General features: G+C 38.0%; 2 protein-coding genes across 5 annotated transcripts in view; one reads left to right on the top strand and one right to left on the bottom strand.

Moving 5' to 3' along the window:
* LOC138029867 (conserved oligomeric Golgi complex subunit 6-like) overlaps positions 1–20,253 on the top strand; it is a 50,178-nt gene that overhangs the window by 2,498 nt on the left and 27,427 nt on the right. The gene's annotated exons all lie outside the window — the stretch shown is intronic.
* LOC138029890 (neurocalcin homolog) lies at positions 9,263–16,660 on the bottom strand. 4 transcript variants are annotated; one of them, XM_068877741.1, is made up of 4 exons: positions 16,499–16,660; positions 15,426–15,559; positions 15,178–15,338; positions 9,263–11,077 (listed from the first exon to the last, which is right to left on the bottom strand). In XM_068877741.1, exon 4 carries the CDS (start codon positions 10,927–10,929, stop codon positions 10,315–10,317), a length of 615 nt encoding a protein of 204 aa, XP_068733842.1. In that variant the 5' UTR covers positions 10,930–11,077; positions 15,178–15,338; positions 15,426–15,559; positions 16,499–16,660; the 3' UTR covers positions 9,263–10,314. The 4 variants fall into 4 exon arrangements, with proteins under 4 accessions (XP_068733842.1, XP_068733840.1, XP_068733841.1 ...); XM_068877739.1 differs by lacking the exon at positions 15,178–15,338; XM_068877740.1 differs by lacking the exon at positions 15,178–15,338 and having other exon boundaries at positions 16,315–16,660.

Raw genomic sequence — 20,253 nt, forward strand, 5'->3', positions numbered from 1 at the left:
TTTAATTTAAACAAAAAGATATTGTAAGCACTTGAGAAAATGAAACAAATATTGTTTACTTTTATCATTAGAAATTGGAAAGGCGTCTGTCTGGCTTTGAAAAGTTGAAGGCAACAATGACACTACGAGACCAGAAGTGTAGATTATATGAGCACCGAGGAATCCGAGTATGAAGAAGTGGAGGACCCCATTACGGGGGATAGAACTCCCAGCAAAGAAAACTCAAGTTTCAAGCCCCACATACATGATCTACACGAATTGTCTATATCAAATTTTCTAAAAAATATTGTTTCTGCTAAGCAAGCAAGTCAAAGATTTGCTTGTGTACATAAGTGTTTTGGGAATGCTGAATATGTCTGAAATTAAGGATGGTGCCTACTAATATTATAATAGAAGTATTTTTGCATATACTTTATGACTATGCAGGAAAAACAGATCTTAGTATGGGCCACTGGAATCCCGAAAGAAAACTGGGGGTAGTGGGGCATTTTCTGGAGATAATGAAGCAGTAAAATACTAAGCAATGTATGGTATTAAATTAAAATTACTTTATTATCTCAGAAAAATGCATGGTTCCCCCAATTTTCTTGTTGGTTACCAAGAGCACTTGCTAAATTTGCTTTCTCTGCATAGTTTTAAACTGGTAAAAATATCTCTGTTTTAGTAGGCATCACCCATAGGAAACCTGAAAATCTCAACATGCACAGTAACGAAAGCTGGCACCATCTTTAACTGGTAAATTGCATTATCAGACTGTGTGATCCCTTGAAACTCCTTTGGGCAGTCTTTTGTCTTCACCCTCCACCTCTTGGTACAGCAATATATTTTTTTTTACTAAGATAATTTTAAAAGAAATGTGGTTATATCTACCAATACAGTATATTATTATTCAGTCAGTGACACACGGAAGGATATTCAGAAAAGAAATCAGAGTTTCCCAACAGGAATCAAACCTGTGACCTTTCCATTAGTCCAGAACTGCACCTGACCCTGAATTTGGGTGCATTTGTAAAAGACAGACCTTTTTGTTTGGTACATATGACCTCAAGTTTGACAGAATTTTTGTGTTTTAGTAAGAATCAAGGTTAGGGGACACCTTGTGATTTCTATCATTAGTTCATGCATCTCATTAGGGTGTATTTCTGAACATAGCATGTGTTGCTCCAATACTCTACCACTTAGCTACAAGAGACCAGTGGGAGCGCGGTCATTAAACTAGGTTCATATGATTAAGGCCATGCCCATTAGGATTCAAATAGGGCTAAGCAGTATGTAGGATGTTTACATTAACTTAGTTCTTATGCAAGGGTCTCCTGCAGCTCAGTGGTAGATCATCCAAACCTTTTGGGAGAACTCAGATTTTCTTTTTCTGAGCATGTCTGTGTCAACTCTGACCGAAAAAAATACATTCTATAATATGCTATTTATTAATACTGGTAGTGACAAGGGGAGCTAGCTCTCCTAGGACCTCTGGTTTTAGTAATGCCTGTTTACTACAACAAGTCATCTCAATGAATACCAGAATCTGCGATGACCGTAACTAACCTTCCTTAAATATTTATAGATTATCAAGATTGATAAGCTTCATAGTGGCAGAATCAAATCTGTGTACATAACCATTTCCAAAATATTGAAAGCCAAAATCCTGGAGACTCAAGATACAGTGTCCTATATCTTTCACACTGATAGGCTTTATTTTTATAGGGTATAATCGTGTATGTTAAGACATGAATTGTAAATGTTACTGTTCTTCAGCCTTCAGGGGTTTTTGCATTTTAGTAATTGATTACGAGGGATCAAACTTAACTTAGCATGGACCACATGGTAGACATATTTTGCTCCCACCCTTTTATATACAGTGTAAAATATGAAGGATGGAGCATAATCTAGGCAAGTAATGGTCCCTGTGTCCCTTCTCAAACAAAAACCCCAAATCTTGGAAAGCATTCGCCCTTGTCACACGGCGGCCATATTGTCCCGGGAGACCAAAAGAGCTTTGTTTTACCATGCCAAGCCTCGCCGTGGAAAAACAAGCTTTTTCGGTCTTTTGGGACAATATGGCTGCCGTTTGACAAGGGCGAATTGACTAACAAGTTAAATAATTTAAAGAGCAGGTTAATGATAACCTTGACAAATGTAGGATGAAATCACTGTACCAAAGTCCTGGAGACTCGAGATACAGTGTACTGTGTGTTTCAGACTGATACTTTTATTTTTACCTGTAGGGAACAATATTATTGTAGATTAATATATGAATTTTAAGGGTTGCTGTTCTGAAGTGTTCAAATTAACCTTGGAAAACATTAGGTGACAGATTAACGAACAATAAGTTTTATTAGGGATGGAAATTGTCGATGTGTACACAATTAAGAGGAAATTTTTATATTAAGTAGGAAAACACAAGGAACGTTAGTTATTGTTAAGAATGATGTATTCTAGAAAGTTATTGTTATTTATATAACTGTATCAATTGATACTCTTTTTAAAGGAAATGACCATTTTGAACTTATACATATTCAGCAGAAGAATGTCTACAATATTGAGATTAAAAATGGTGCAATTGTGGTTGAGAACTATGTTATTAGTTTTTAAATTACAAGTAAAATAGTACTCGTGTAGAGTACATGTACACAAGCATTTGTTTCAGACATGGTTGATGTCTGTTAAACTTATGCTTCATGTACATTTGAATTGAAGGAAATTCAAACATTTGCTCCGGAGGCGTTTAGTGCGAATTAAACATCTTTCAGGTGCGTTTATAACAGATTAAACAAAACTTAAACGCCACTTTAAGACACTTTTAATGCAGATTAAAGGGAACTTAAACACTTGTTTTGAACACGTTTGGTGCGAATTAAACGGATTTTATACATTTGTTTAAGAAAGGATCAGGCAAGATTAAACCAAACTTAAACTTTTCTTTCAGAAGCGTTTAGTGTAGATTGAACAAGACTTAAATGCCAGTTTAAGATACATTTAATGCAGATTAAAGTAGAATTAAACATTTGTTTTGAACATGTTTAAGATGAATTAAATGGAAATTAAACATTCCTTTCAGCTATGTTTAAGCCCAACTAAACTTACATTAAATTTGAACCTTAAGTAAGTAAAAGAAGAATTTAAGCTTTCATTAAACTTAACTTTAAGTAACTTAAACGTTAACTTAAATTAATTAAACCAGAGTTTAAAACATGTTTAATCCAAGATTAAGACTACTTAAATGAGCTTTTTCGCCCAGTGATATGATCAGCTAGTCGTTCCGAATCTGCTAAAAGTGTATTTGTAGGCTTAGTAGGACGTTCTCGCGCTTTGTAGCTTTGGGCGTGTTGGTGAGTACGCTTCGCCTTACATGGACGACAGCATCGTTGACGGGGACGCTTTTCTTAAATAAACAATGGTGCGATCGTGACTATAATTTCATGTTTATTCTGTCTTGTTCGTGTCGTAAAATGTTGTCGAAGAGGCCCATAAATGGACTGGTCGGAACGCTGTTGACACATGTACAGAGAAACAATATTGTTATATGTTCACGTTGTTTTCAAAACCTTAGGCAATTTTAAGTTTATTTTTTTCGAAGATGGAAGATGCATGTGCAACATATTAGGGAATTTAAGAAAGGAAAACGGCTACAGGAACGGCAAAGTCATAAAGCAAGTGAAACGGCGGCCATGTTGGGGTCCCGATACAATCCTCCGGGAAATGAATTCTACCATTATGCACATTTTTTCTTGTGGTTTTCGTTGAAAAACATGGCTGTTGATCACCTGAGCGAAACCCAAGAATATTATTGGTTTAAAGAGGAAACTGAGATACTCGTGCTACCCGTGAGGCACGCATTTAGCGCATAATTTTGCGGTACTCTCCGTAACAACAACATTAGGGAGTTTTAAGAAACGACGCGGCTACGGCAACGACAACGCTAAAAAGCAGTAATATTATTGGTTAAAAGAGGAAAAAAATGGTCGTGCCACACGTGCGGCACGCATTTTTTGTACATTTCTCTCCTGTACTCGTCAAAACAAAATTATATAATAACCACAAGTTATTCTCGCATTTTGATTGGTTCTTGCCTATGATCTAGCAGAGGACAGACGCATGATTGACGTCACCATCAGCTTTTATGCGAATAAAGTTTAGTTCTTTATTATATAAAACAAATAGATTGCCGTTGCTGTGCTTCTGTTCAGTAATAGATCACAGAGGACGTCAAAATGTGGTAAGAACATCAGTGGTCATCAGTGACACACTAGGCTATCGCCTCGTGTGCCACTTTTTTGTTCTTACCACATTTTGACGTCATCTGTGATCCATTACTGAACAGACGCACGGCAACATGGAATCTATAAACTCAAAATGACCAGTTTTCAGGTTTTGACGACAACGTGGATAAACAACAGTGAATCTTTCCTTCTAACCCTTTGCTTCAAATCCTTACTTACCATTCTGGTTATAGGATACTTCGCCCAAATTGTACAATATAAACAGGAACTTATAGTTTGAAGTGACGGTTTCGTCGCCGCAACCGTCGTCGTTTCTTAAACTCCATAATCAGTAACAAAGCGAACTAATAAACTTAACTCATTCTGGAATCAAACTCGTGTGAAATATTGCGAAACTATAGCTTAAACAATGATGACAGTTTCGGCAGCGGCGGCGCAACAAAAAATACTAAGCAACTTATGCAGGGACGCTATGAAGATGAGCAAAATCAGAGGCAATGTACGGCTCGCGCGTGCGTTGTACGCCTTGGTATGACCAAATTTGAGTTTACGTGAAGGACACGAGCACCTGACGATAATTTCTCGACTTTCTCGCTAAAAAAGGACACCGTTGACACAAGTATCATTCCTGGAAAATTGATCCACCCTTTCCATGACGAACGACTTGGGGTTATTGCGGAATTACTTCAAAAACAGGAAATACTTTTAGACTACGTTTTCTTGGCCGTCCCCACCGTCCTAGTAGGGAGCTAGGGAATTTAAGAATTGGCGACGGCTACGAAATTGCCACAAAACAGCAACATCATTGGTTAAAAGGAGGTTAAAAGAGCATAAATAATTGTGCTGCAACGTGCAGCACGGATTTTAGCACGTATTCTTGCGGTCGCCGTCGTAGATTTCAAATTCCCTATTTTTAGTCTTGGCAAACAAGAGCACCAAGTGAATGGACAGATTTTCTAAGAAAACTGGCATTTGATTTCATTTAAATTATAGAGTCTTTAATTAGTAATTTAACCCAAAATTAGCTGACTCGTAGCTAACGTTCAGTATCATTTATTGTCGACAGTAACTTTGCAATACACCTTAGTCCAAAATGGCTACCATCGTTTTAACTTAAACGATGCAATTGAAACAAGGGCTAACTTCCAAGCAAACAGATGAGTACTACATGACGGCCATTTTGGAATAAGGTGTCATGATCCATTTGGTTTTGCATTTCTACACGCATAAATGGGCTCTTTGCACGATCCTGTCACATGGTACAAAATCCGCCATGCTGGATGGCAAAGAATGCAACAGCCTCCAAAACAAAGCGATTTCAACCAGCCAAGCGTGACTTTTCTTTGTTTTGGATGCCCCAGTGCGTAGCTTGCCATCCAACAGGGCAGATTTTGTACCATGTGACAGTTTCATGCAAAGGCGGCCCATTGATTACAAAATCTTGCGCAAAATTCTCATCCAATCAGCGGCTAAAGAGCATTTCCCGCGCTTTCAGCTCCGGTTACATGTCTGTTGTGAAAGCCTTATTTTGATTGGTCGGTCTTTCAATGTAATATAAATCCCTCTATTCTTAGGTTTCGCTTACGTGATCAACAGCCATGTTTTTCAACGAGAACAAAAGAAAACGTTTGCGTAACAATAAAGTTCAATTCCCGGAGGATTGGTTTGGGACACCAACATGGCGGCCGTTTCTTTGTTTGGGGACACCAACATGGCGGTCGTCACGTCATGAGAAACCCGAGAATTATTTCTGAACATTATTTCGCAGAGAGCGTTAATGAGATTGGTAATACCCTCTCCAGTTTGCTGTTTGGCTTTTTGTCTCAATCGGTGTCAGACTAAACGAAGAAATATTCGTGTAATTTAAGGTGGCTGGTACCAGTTTTCGGGTTTTTGACGACTTATAACTTTGAAAGAATAGAACATAAAGGCGAACGTGGGCCACTGTAATATTTTGGTAGGGTTGGATTGTATAACTTATACTTGATCAAAAGCAGCTGTTATTTTGTCATCAGCAGTTACCATGGCAACGTTACACAAGGATTTTCCAGCCCTGATTTTTAGCGTATGTCACTAATAGCTAAAAAATTAACCCGGTGACCCATGTTTTTTTTTTGGCAATAGCTTTTGGCATCTGAAAAGGAAAATGCACAGCAATTTACAAAGAATTTTACGGAGCCGATTTCTTGAAAACTTGGAAAAACGACAATTTGCCCAAAGTAGAAATTTCCTTCCGTAGAATTTTTTAATTTTTTTTCTGACGTTTCCTCTCAATTGTAATATTATATTAAAACAATAAAAAGAAGGGGTCACCGGGCTTGTTTTCGTGCAAAAGCCTTCGTGAGTTCCGTTATTCCTACGCGTGTACACACGCATTAAAAAATCCAGACTTTATAAGATCAGCAGTTGCTCATGAGCCGTTTCGACTACCGCTGACTGCTTCGTGTGCCCGCGCGGGCACCTAGTGAACCGTTTTCAAATGTTTGCAGCCAAAAGACCATTTACAGACCTTTACAGTTGTCGTTGTCGTTCAAGACAAACCTCCTGGACTTACTCTGAAGATTACTTCACAAATTCTGGGTAGAGTTGCCATGTTTTTGTCAAAAAGCATCAAGCGAAAGTTTGAAATTGCTTACAGAACACGTGCGCTGTCGGTGTTGGTTCAAGATGTATGGAGATCGCGAGGCTTCTAAATATCGTAAAAGGTGGAGTTTCTTTATTTAATATTTTTACTGGCATTTTGTCCTATTCTTCGTGGTTGATTTCGTCGAAGTGTTTAACGATGGCGGTCAGTATCCTCTTCGTTCGTGTTACTCGCGGTGTCTTCGCTGATGAAGATGTCGGTGGATTGGATAGAATAGCGACCATACCAAATGTAGTGTAAAGTTTGTGATTGTCGTCGTAAAATAGACCACTATCGGCGATGTTTAGGGCCATTGATCTTTTAATTGGCCCAGTATCGCTTGTGTTGAACAGCTTGTCACTGAATGTTGAGAGAAGTTCATGGCGTCGATCGAGGTGGAGCATGTCTTCAACTGCGTGGGAAACACTAGTGATGCTGGAATTCTCAACAATATGTTTTCTGGAAAGGCTAAGCGATGACTCAAAAAGAATTTTTCCCAGTGCCCTGACATCTTCCAACTCAACGTGAGCATCGAATTGTTCATTTATGTGACCCAGTAGCTGCATTTAATGCTAAAGACCACTTTGTTTTTCTCCAGTAATGTTTACGAAGGATAATAAACCTGTTGAAGCAATAAATGACCTTCATGTGGTGACTAATTTGTTTCTCAGCCAATGTTGCATAAAAGCAAATGATAAATCATATTATTTTTTATCTCATGCTGAGGCATGTTAATTTAATGTACTTATGAAGAAGAATGGACCTTTATTGTTCCATTGTTTTATTGCCACATCGTGTTAGTTTTCTATTTGCAAAATGGAGATATCCATGCTGTTATGGACGTTTTGGTTACAACAAGGCAAAGGACCTAAGCATTTGAATATCACATTACCTTGAATGGGGCAACAAAACAATAAATTGAAGAATATAAGTTAGTAGTAAACAAAAAAAAAAATCCTTTGAAGCCTCTAACTTGTGAATACAGAGTGTACCTTCCAATTTGTAAAATTGATGGTGGCAAATAAAGTATTGTATTGTACTTTGCAATTTGATTGGAAAAGATGAGTTGTATTTCAGCTTATAACATGGGTGACAAATTACTCCTTAATTTTGGCGCGAAAGTTCAGCGTTAATTTATAATTTGACATGTGAAATTACAATGTTGCCATGGCAACTGTTCCTACAGTGCCAAATTGGCGTCTTATGAACGTAATTTGTCACCCATAATGTTAATAGCTAATCAAATGGTATACTCCTGAAATTAGGGAATAAGTCACTTGTGTTTTGTCCAAAATCAAATAAATTCCCGAGCCTTTGGGCTCAGGAAACTATTTAATTTTGGACAAAACGTGGGTGAGATGATTCCCTGACTTCACTTGTCGCCTTTTGATTACCCATACTAATTTGTTAATACCCAGGTAAAATAATTTCAAAAAATGCCAGGCACTATTACAAACAGATAAATAAGCATCTTTCATTGATGATATTTGAGATTTTAATTCACAAACAATTCGATATTAAAATATCACTCATAATATTTTCAACTATTTTTCACAAATGTTCCTTTCTTTATGACCCGGGGATTATATAGCAATAATATTGAAGAGTCAACAACCTTCACACCAATACAATAGTTTCTCTATTCTACACTAATTTTAAAGATTACTTAATATTAGTGATGTACTTGTACACAATTGTGTTGTCGGCTACTTGTATGGTAACAATGAAATGATATTTTTCTTAAAAGAAGAAAACTACAATTTTGCTTCTGCTTCCCTACTATTGCTTCAAGAAACTTCTGAAGACACCAAGAGACACTCATCTTCTTTACAGTTTGAACAAGATTTCAGGTAATTTCACTGAACGTGAAGTTCAATCAGTCTTGTACCACAAATATCAACCCCATGTTTAGGTTGCTGTAATGAAATTTATTTCTTTCTTTCACCATCGTGAGCGGGCGGTATCCTGAGAATCCTGCAATCTGATTGGTTCCGGGAGTGGGCAGTATTTTCCTATCTCCTGACCACGGTCATGGTAACCAACTACGCAAAGTGCAGAGTGAAGTTGCGAATTGAAACATTGAAATGGCTTGTTCTACATTTCGCCAAGTTTGTTGACTTTTGAAAGCGAAACTTCACACAGTGTAAAAATATTCCTGACCAATTCATTTTATTGTACATTTGTTGACACGTTGATGAGACAATGTGTAAAATAATCAATGAATAACATATATATATATATATATATAAATATATAATATATATATATATATATATATATTTGCTAAGCTATTTACTTTCTGATATTTAAATTTTTCAAACGTAAAGGCAAAGTAACAGGAAGGAAATGGAAATGGTCGATCTAGCCATATGATCTAGCTAATTTGCAACATTTGAACCAACATTAAAGACGTAACAATATTTATCGCATAAACAACATACCTGTGACCTCGTTTCTATTTTTCTTAGAGGTTCAAAGTCTTGTTCCTCTTCAAGGTGATTTTCGTTGCCTTGGGTTATGCATTTTTTTGCTCTGGTCAGATTTGCTACGGATTGAATTCGTCGTTTGGAAGCAAAGCAACCTTTGTGTCGCCTGGACTGGTAGTTTGGTTTTTCGTCTTCTCTATCTCCTGCATACGCAATATTCGTCAAGCAAACAAAATACAACCCATAGAATGTGGCGAAGAAGAACAAGCAAAATGATTTCTGTTGGTGTGTCCATTCTCCATATTTATGTCCACTTTGCGAGTCCTTTATACGCTCCATATGGCCGTCACGATCGATCGAGTTGCCTTTGAAACTTGGGAAACGTTAAATTCCAGAAACAATTTTTCTTAAATACACACAATTGACTAAAGTTGTTCTTGCAGGTAAAGTCTCTTTTAATTGCAAATTTCGTCTCCAACAGTACAAAATTGTCCTTGCGCGAAAAAAAGCCGCGCGCCGCCATATTGTTTTGGTTTTTCGGGTTTTAAATCTCGCGCCTGTATCGTGCGTGTTACTCACGCATGACGCAACGAAGGTGACTTAATCCCCGCGCGAGAAAACCGGTACCAGCCACCTTAATATGCAAAGTTACATGAAATATACACTCAAATGGTAAATAATTTTAAGTAGAGTGGTTTTCAATTGAGTGTCGAAATTAATTAGATAATTACTTTGGTTTTGCATTACTTCACTCAGTTATTGGTTCAAAGTTCTCGCGCCACTTTTTCAACCAATCAGAAGTGAAACCAAAACCAATCGTGGCGCGCGCGTGCACATTTTCCCGCGCTTTGTGTCGGCTACGTGTAATTACTAAGAGTTTTGATTGGTTTACTAGATTGTCTCCGTCCTTTTTGATTGGCCAAAGTAATTACTTTGATTTTGGTTTTACTGACACTCATTTGAAAACCGCTCTATCAAGTACAAATAAAATGCCCAGTTGGGTAATAAAGCGTTCTTTGAAAATCGATCTAAACGTTTTTGCCCGCTATTTATCATAACCATCTGATTCGAATGACTCAGAGCCTTTATGATTGCGATCAGCATGCAATGACCTGTATTGCATCATAAGGACAAGAAAGGGGTCGCTTCTTGCTCCAGCCTTAAACTCGTCAATGGAGAGTTTTCCATCTTTGTTCTCATCAAACTTTTCAAAAATTCTAGCAGTTCGCTGTGCAGGGGTTTCCTTCTTTCCTAGGCGGCTGTTGGCATGCATCTTGTACACCGACTTGATAATGGCTTCCATCTCGGGTTTTGTAACAAAACCATCGCCATCTACATCGTAAATCTTGAAGGCCCATTCCAGTTTCTCTTCTAAATTGCCTCGAGAAGTGATAGACAGCGAGGAAAGGAACTCTTTGAAGTCGATATATCCGCTTTTGTCCGTGTCAAACGTACGGAAGACATGATTGGCGAAATCGGACGCGTCGCCTTCGAAAAAATCCGAGTACATGCGCTGAAAATCTGCGCATGACACCGAACCTCCGGGACAACTTTTCATGAAACCCTTGTACCACTCTTCGATTTCATTCCTTGAAAAATGTGTGCATTCCATAAGGTCATCCAGCTCTTCTTGCTTCAATTTAGCTTTTTTATTTCCCATGCTTCCAAAATTGCTTTCCTCCGTTTCAGCGTGTGTGTTTTTTGTTTTTCTGTGAGCTTATTGCGCTTGTTGCAGCCGTTGCTCGATTAAAAACTGTTTTCTTGGTTCTCCTCGCATGCGGCTCTTTGGATAGGAAACTGACTCCGCTCTGAGTTGAAGAAAAAGCAATTGTTAGTGCTATAGCTGCACTTGGGATCTAGACTTTCCTGTACTTTCCTGTACTTTCCTGTTTATTTTATGAGATTGGTCAGATGGAGCAGGAGGGGTGGGGGGGGGGGGGGGGGGGGGTCGCAGTGGTGAGAGCACTCGCCTCCCACCAATGTGGCCCGGGTTCGATTCCCCGACTCAGCGTCATATCTGGTTTGAATTGTTGGTTCTCTTCTCTGCTCCGGGAGGGTTTTCTCTGGGTACTCCGGTTTTCCTCTCTCCTCAAAATTTGGTTTAATTTGAGGGCCTCTTGGTTATCAGTTTTAAAGCTGTTACGCTCTACCCTCTTTAAATAATTTCGTTATTATTATTATTATTGTTATTATTCTTTAATCTTTAATCACATACATAACTGATACAAATGGACTAGTACTAACAAAGACAATCGAACAAAAATACAAAAATGGTTAACCGGACGGTAGTAGGGGGAAACCAAATTCCCATGCTGAGACATACCCTCCAAGAAGAGAAAAAAAAAATAGTAATAATAACAATGATAATAATTAATTAATATATAAATATATATGAAGAGACTATGAGTTTAACTATAAATTACAAACCTAGATGCCTAGTAATAATGCATAAACTTATGTTAAAGACAATATGCCTAGTATTTCAAGGTAAATTATGCGCGAAGGTACTTGATCAGTGACACTTTAAAAGACTGAAGGCTAGGAGATGACATTACTTTAGAAGGCAAAGAGTTCCAATCATTAATATATCTATGAAAGAATGAATATTTAAAATAATTAGTACGGGCAACTTTAGGCCTTATTTTATACTCGTGGTTACTTCTATTATTATTATTATTATTGATTCCACAGACTTTACGCGTAAGAATCTGGGATGTCTCGCTTGGAAGCAGGCGACAACAAGTGGCCAAAGGTTCCAAGCAGGGCCAACTGCCGTCTCTTATAAAGGAAGAACTTTCCTCAGGATACTTGCTGTACCCAACAATGCTGACTTACTTGTATTATTATTATTATTATTATTATTATTATTATTACTATTATTATTATTATTGAAAACCACGAACTGCCCAAAGCGAGCAAACAAATTACTCTCAACAAATACTAATTACTAATTACTGTTCGGTTAGAAAAACATTACGTATATTTCACTGAAGGGAAAAGGACGTCGGTGGCGGTCGCATTAGGGAGTTAGGAAAGGAAAGGAAAGGAACTTTATTTAATTGTCTAGTCGTTCTAGGGCTGGAGCACTAATTGGGGACACTGTAAACTGAAATTAACGATGAAAGCAAATCAAGTCAGATGTTGGTTTTTGAGGAGAGGGGAAACCGGAGTACCCGGAGAAAAACCTCTCGGTGCAGAGTAGAAAACCAACAAACTCAACCCACATATGACGCCGAGTCGAGGAATCGAATTCGGGCCACATTGGTGGGAGGCGAGTGCTCTCACCACTGTCCCATCCCTGCACCCCTAACACTAGTTAAATCAAGTTCCGGTTGTCAAGTGTTCCCCTAGGGATTCAACACTAGTGTTACACTGTGTTTCTCTCGAGTTTGACTGCAACCATTCTCGCTAACGACAAAAGGTACCCTTGGCAAGTTTGGCTTTTACTTCGTGTAGAAGACGCACATGACGTAACAAAAGCTTTAGGGGTCTTTAGGGATTTAGAATTCTGATTAGGTATTGTTTCACGATTTTTGTTCTATTGTTTTACGTCACGTGTGTCTTCTACACGAAGTAAAAGCCGCAAGTTTAAGGCCCTGTCCACACGTATTCGTATTCTCCGTTTTCAAACAAATTCGCGTCCACACGTAGCGTTTTTGTATCGTTTTTCGCCCGTACACAAGTATACGATGAACTAATTTGAAAACGATAACTTTTTGAGGATAACCCGATTGCGCATGCTTGACGCATGAGTATTTGTTTTTACGATAACTATTTGGCCTAGAAAGTTATCCCACCAAGCGCGGGTTCGTCTTGGTATAACCCAAAATCGTCGAGATCTTCGCTGCCAACCACCAAGTCGTTTCAGCCTTCCGCCTCTTGGCACCGGCAGTGAAAGTAACCTAATAATGTTCTGCCGCCTTCTGGAATAATCACCTTGAAGAAACGTAATTAACAGCAAAGATAAATTTGCTTGAAAACATGCAATTAGGTTTGAAATAAGACAAGAAACTACAGCACTTGTCCACCATCTTGAATTAGCCAAAATCAAAAATACCATAATACTCTTAAATTGTTTCTCCCCCCCCCCCCCCCCCCCCCCCCAAATTTTGCATCAAGTATTGTTTTTATTTTCACTTGGGACTTCTAATGGTCCCAAGAGAAACTGGAAACAATGCTTATACAAACTTTTGGAGAGACAAACAAAGAGTATTATGGCATTTTTGATATTGGCTAATAAGTTTGTAATATTGCGTGGAGTGGATTGGAACTGATAGCGTGACGTCAGCGTTTTCGAAAAGTTCAGTTTTCGTCCGTCCACACATATGCACGAAAAGAGGATTTTCCAGAAAGTTCCACTCTGAAGAGCGTTTTTGAAAAGTTCCGTTTTCAGTTATCGTTTTCATTGAATACGTGTGGACGGAAGCCGTATCCGTAAAGAGAAAGTTGCGGTTTCTAATGAAAACGGATACCTTAAGTTTGCCTGCATACTAGAAATGGTCTCTCTCATAAGAGTACGGGATTGCTTGATTCCTGTGGAAGTCTTTTCCTAATTTCTTGTGGGCTATTTATAGGGCCATGTGGAAAGCAGCAAAAATTTCAGGTTTAAGTATTAAGTCATCAATACCAAGAATGAAAATATGGACAGGATGTAAAACCCTGTCCATACAATTATTTGTCCCAAAGGCATATCAATACTATAAGAAATATAATCGAGCCGGAGTCGATACATGGAATACACCGATCTAGGGACTCGTTTTTGACCTTTACATGAATACATGCATTTGTCCCCGATTGTGATCCAACCCTAACTATTTCGATTCAGTTGCCAGAATTAATATAGTACACTTATTGACGTTAATGGTGTTTTTAAGAGCTTTTTAGATCAATTATTAAAAGGTTTTAGAAGAGTACTTATTTGCATGCGAGAAAACAAATTAATTATGCATTAAGTTATTTTGAATAATAGCTGTTTTTCTGCATGCCCGCTCTAAACAAAATAAAATTATAACTGAAAACATCATGAGTGAAACACACAGGGCAAAGCAAGTATTCAAGATCTGCAAACAAATGTTCAATTATTTTTGTTAGCTTTCGAATCTAATAATTGGAGTATATGTTGTTTTATCGTTAAAAGACGATTTCCATAACTATAAAATGGCTTCTTGATTACCGATAAACTGTTATAAATTATTAATATATTTTCATCTTACACAAGACTGTCCCAAGTGGGTTACCACATATTTTCAAAAACTCCATTGACAGAAAGCTATTTTGTCATTACATAAGTCCCATGATTTCAAAAAACAGAGGTTAGCCCTGAATATAGAAGCCTGGGGGAATACAAGGCTTGTACTGCTCCATAATTTATGACTTAGTGCTTGCAAATAATTGATTCGAGAAATTTCCAAAAGAATCTCACAATTTATTGCAAATTTTGACGTATGATTTGGATATTCTGCGGATGGTGCAAAGTAATTTTCCGAGCCCCAAATGGTTTGGGGAAAGTGTGAACAAAAAAAAGTTCTGGCATCGCTAAAAAAATTCATATCACGGAATGCGTGAAACTACGAACGGGAATCTCAGGCTGCTTCTGGTCGTAAGAATGGAAATTCCCTCATTATAACTTGTCTTTCTCCTGTGAAAAGTTCCTCGACATCTGGAGCTAACAGGAAGGAAACGAGTGAATGTCAAACGAGTTTCTTCCATTTTGGCACACTGATGCAAATTTGAATCCGAGGTTCGCCGTTCGCGTGAAACGCGATGTTACGTCTTTCCGAGGAGAAAATTTTTTACTTGTCTGTCGAACCATCGATCAAGGCAGATTTTTTATTTTACTGCAAACTGAAACTTATCTAAAAGAACGCTTTGTAACAAGAAAAAAACCGGCCAAACCGGTTCACTGTACTTGATTTTCTGTGGATAGATGACGAAGTGGTCGGATCGATGCTTGTGTCTGCTATTTCTTGACAGTGTCTTGACCGTGCAATCAAAGGCGAAGGAGAGAAAAAAATGTTTTTTCCCATCCTAGGAAAAGCTCCAAAATATTCTTGACCACTAAATTCGAGACTGAATGAAATAAATGTATACCTTACTTACAGTTAACAACCAAAGCTGGTTTTAATTAATTATTTGAACCAGAACAATCTGTAATACCTTCAGTTATGAATTTTTCTTAGTCCAACATCACATTTATCATTCAAACTCAAGTCGACTTTTTGCCTTGTCTTCGTCGCTAATGAATATAGATACTCCCTTTCCCACAATGTGCTCTTTGATCTCCTAAAATGCTAAAAAATAAAATAAAAACTACTAAATTAAAGGGAAAAAATGCTAATTTTTAATTGTTCAATAGATCACGCGCCCATGTATTGTTAAGAAAAAAACCTCGATTGCCGAAAGATCAGGAATTTTCATCAAAAGTTTACGTAAAAGTGGTAAGTTTGCGACCTTAATCGAGTCAACTGATGTTCTACGAATCGCTCTTTGCACTGAAAGATAAGAACCGTTTTGAACAATGTCAGACTTTTTCCCGAGCGCAATCATTAATTTTGAATGCCCGTGTCACAGCGCTTCGATAACTTAGGTCTCCACTTTGTGTTTGCTTGGAGAATTTTCAGATGTCCTACTGATAAGATTTCCGTACGGGTTTGTATACCGATTTGCGTAGGTGTTGTAAAATTGCGCGAATTCTCGCAAATTCCAACTGATTGCAAGCTGTGTATATAATCGATTAAAATGATTAAGAATGTAACCAGTGAATGCTTCGAGAAATAAATTGTTTGGAACAACATTGCCTAAACAGTTAAAGTTGTCGAATAACTAAAGTTACCATGAAAATTTAAGAACGAAAGCTATTTTCTTTTCAGTATTGGCGAAGAAAAAAAAGTTGAATTTGGACGAACCAAAAGATTGCCAATTTAAGGCCATACAAACTTTATTTTTCACACAATGCAGCTTATAATATTTTTGCAATAAAAAGGGAGAAATATGCTTCTGACCGTTTGCTATAGCTAGAAACGTATTTAACAAGGGATCACCTCACATTCGATATCAAAAATTTTCCACAGCTTTCCCCGTGAATCAGTGTTAGTTTCTCTTTCGTTGTAACTGAGCAAACTTGAAGTGCAATCCGCTACATAAGGCATCTGAGGTGATTCTCACTGCACTGTGCTAGAGAATCTGCCAAAATTAACACAGACGGAGGTTTCCTGGCAGAACATACATACCTTCGACAGTTAGTGGTAGTTTATTCTGTTTTGACCTGAATTTCTTCTCTATCTCAACGACTGAAGCAGTTGTCATAAGTACTCATCAGTCCAAAATAGAAATGAAGTCCGAACAATATATAAACGGCTTAATATATGCTTCGAAAGGCCGGATATTTTTGGCCCAAGAGTGCAATTCTTTAGACTGATAGGTCAGTTCCCGCATTGTTTTAGATTGTGCTTTAATTTTTAAAAACTTTGTGGTTCCGCGAACAACGGCTAGTTAGTTGTCAGAACACATATTACTGAAATTACCTCACTTGGCGACGAATCAACGTAATGAGTAACATTTTAATGAGAAATTAATTTTGGAATCGCCGGCCGGGACTGCGGATTCGTTTCCAGAAAAAGAAACATTTTTCGTATATTTTATTCGTTATGATAGTTGCATTTTTCGTCGACGGAAATAAATCAGTGTTTCCATAATTTAACTCGCAAACAAGTATCAATTTTTTACTTTTTTAAATTTAAAATTGAACCAAGTTTAACTGAAATCATGTGATTATTTGTGTATTTTAGAAACCACAGCCTTAACAAAACCATACATTTTCAATCAGGCTTTGCGTTTTAAGTCTGAACAACTGTATAGGAAGGAATTTCTTGACAACATTTTTAGCAAATGTTTCTTAAACAATTTAGTTGTCAACTCAAAATTGTCTTCAATTTTAAGACCTGTCAAGTTTAAAATTTGTTCTCGGTATAATACGCTTCTATCTTCTACTCTTCAATCCGGGAGTGTATTTTCCGAAAAATTTTATTCTGTAACGTTGAAATTTGCAAACTAAAGAAACTCCAAGTCAGCTATTACTGGGAGCCATGAAACACTCAATCTCCTAGCTACAAGGTCTATACGAAATCGTTCTACATGCTGCTTAAAAGACTAAAAGGTTTACTTGGAATTGAATTTATTATAATATCTAGACTCAGTTTCCTCCGCTGAAAATATGTCAGTACATACTTGGAAAATCAACTAAAAACGTCCGCGTATTTAGATCAAGTCTTCTCGTATTAAATACGTTTTCTTCATCACTGTGCACTCGCTAAAATGAAGAAATCGACTTCGTCTTCCCGTGTTTTATCAATTTGAAACTAAGAACACTTTCTCTCTACGTTATTAAAAATTTACAACCGAATTTAAACGTCCTTAACATTGAGAAATATTTTTATAACAAGTGATGCAGTCGATCAACTTGAGTCATTTCTATTCAAAAATTAAAAACATAGAAAGTTGCTTATTTTTAAAATTACCGCGAAAAAGTGACTCCTGTCCACTAATTTTCACAGATCAGATAAGACTCTGAGGGGAAAAGTCTACCTATTCCTTTTCTTTTCAAAATAAATTTCACGAAGGGAATTTAAATTATTTACATACTATATTCAAAGTTTTTCTTGCTTGGATTATATTAGAGCGGCACGAGGCAACACTACATGGGGAGTTTAAGCTTGGACGCTGACGGCAACGTCAGCAACACCCCGCTAGCATAGCCTTTCTTAACTCGTCGAGAAAGAAAGAACTCTGCAGAAATCGTGGTAAGTCTTTATTGAGTTTGCACAAGCCGTTGCTCTTGGAGACAGTTTCAAACCCAGGCCTTGTCTCGATCGCAGTCCAAGACGCCATGTTGATTTTCGCACTGAAGGCTCGATTTTGACCTTCGCCTTGTCAAAAATATGATGCGAACGTTGCCCAAACCGGTTTGACCGGGGTGACTAGCCCAGAAACGTGGGCTGCGGCGACCTAAGAGACTTGACACGTTTTCTGCGGGGCCTTTTTTTCTCGCCTTCTGATGAGTTTTAGAGAGTTAAGTTAAGTTAAGTTCATTGCAAACGGAAATCCAAACATTGGTCGCGTTCACACTTAAGAGAAACACAGCGTAACACTAGTGTTGACACTATTCTGGTGTTTTGAATCCCTAGGGGAACACTGAACAAAAGAACTTGATTTAACACTAGTGTTAGAGCGGTTTTCAATTGAGTGTCGAAAGTAATTTAGCGAATTGCTTCCAGGTTTGGTTTTGCATTTACTTCACTCAGTGATTGGTTCAAATTTCTCGCGCCATTTTTTCAACCAATCAGAAGTGAAACCAAACCAATCGTGGCTCGCTCGTGCACATTTTCCCGCGCTTTGTGTCGGCTACGTGTAATTACTTCGAGTTTTGATTGGTTTACTGGATTGTCTCCGTCCTTTTTGATTGGCCAAAGCATATCACAATTACTTTCGTTTTGGTTTTACGAAGGTTTTACGACAGTCAATTGAAACTCGCTCTAACTCCCTTAATGCGTTTGCAACCATTGTTGAGAGTTGTTGGATCTGCAGATGTTGGATAGTGTTGGCAGTTGTATGGAAACCGATGCAACGACGTCCTACAATGAAACCCTAGCCAGGGCGAGATAACTTCTCCTAACGTGGCGAACCGTTTACACGAGAAGAAAAAGTTGGCTCAGCTAGAAGGGTGACCCGCCTAGCTGGCTCAACTCGGTCAAGGCAAAATAATGAGAGCATGCGCGAGAGCTGTCTTCCCAGTCTCCTCATGATCGAGAACTGAGATAGGCAGCCCTTGAGTCGGGCAAAAGGGTCAGTTCTTTTCTCAAATAAACGCTCACTACAGTTGACGCAGCTGTTAGATTGACCCTCTTACCCGGAACAGGCGCGTAGCGTGGTCATTTTTTCAAGTACGCACAAGTACATATGATCTAGAAACCTAAGTAAACTAAGCGAAAAATACTGCGTTCTTTATTTCTTGTTCGAAATAGTTGTGTTAATACAAGCAAAGAACAAAGCCCGTCTTGCGCCATGCTTATTTTGAGCAAACTTGGCGCAAACAAAACATTGTTTTGGTTGTGCTAGCGTGACTGGAATTGTCAACAACGTTCTCGGAACGTCGCTCCTTTTGTTGCACGCTGACCAAACAACACTGCATTGTTTAGTGTAAAAAAAGTCAATGCAAAACTAAGTGAAAAGTGGTGTTTTCATAAGGAAATCTTGGTTGCGTACAAGTAAAATGTTAAAAATAGAAACAATTGCTTAAAATTTCAAAATTTTCTGGTCACTTCAAGTACGCACGTGCGTATTTGCGTATAGGACGCTGCGCGCCTGCGGAACAACGTTTGACATCTGCAAACCAGTGGACTTTCTTGTCGCCACCACATAAAAGAACACACACAGTATTGGCAGGAGCTCAACAACGGGTGTCTCTATGCCCCATACTTGACGTGGAAGTCAACCTTTCCCGAGCAGATTTATTTAACTGTGGAGATTCAGCGCACCCACTGTTGTTAAAGGCAATCAAAACAAAACTATCTCAGCGTCAAGGGAAATATGATACTTCGCCGGAAAAACCTGTTCCTAAAAATAAATTTACTCGGGAAAGGGTTGTCTCAAGGAATTAGTGGAGATAGAGGATCACCTTTATGAGCTCCTGGTATTGGTAAAGATTAGCGCACAAAGTTCTTGGTGCAATGGTCTATCCTTTGTGGTATATCATTGTTAGGAGAATAAGAGGGAGAATTCAAAACTAACTCGAGACAAGCTTTTTTTACTTGAAGTGCAAGCGTTGACTGACTTTTTCGATAAATATGCTGTCGATATTTTAACATAGCCAAAATTAAAATATCAGGAATTAAAAATTATCTACGCTACGAAGTTTAGTAGATAATGGTTTTCTACTCGTTATGCTATGCAGGTTTTGCATAAATTTATGTCTTCGTTCATACAAATT

The sequence above is a fragment of the Montipora capricornis genome, chromosome 13, assembly GCF_036669925.1.
Source record: "Montipora capricornis isolate CH-2021 chromosome 13, ASM3666992v2, whole genome shotgun sequence".
In the NCBI taxonomy this organism is placed as follows: Eukaryota; Metazoa; Cnidaria; class Anthozoa; order Scleractinia; family Acroporidae; genus Montipora; species Montipora capricornis.

What these genes read in the sequence shown, in the direction of transcription:
- LOC138029890 (XM_068877739.1), bottom strand. Translation starts at nt 10,929, where the DNA reads ATGGGAAATAAAAAAGCTAAATTGAAGCAAGAAGAGCTGGATGACCTT.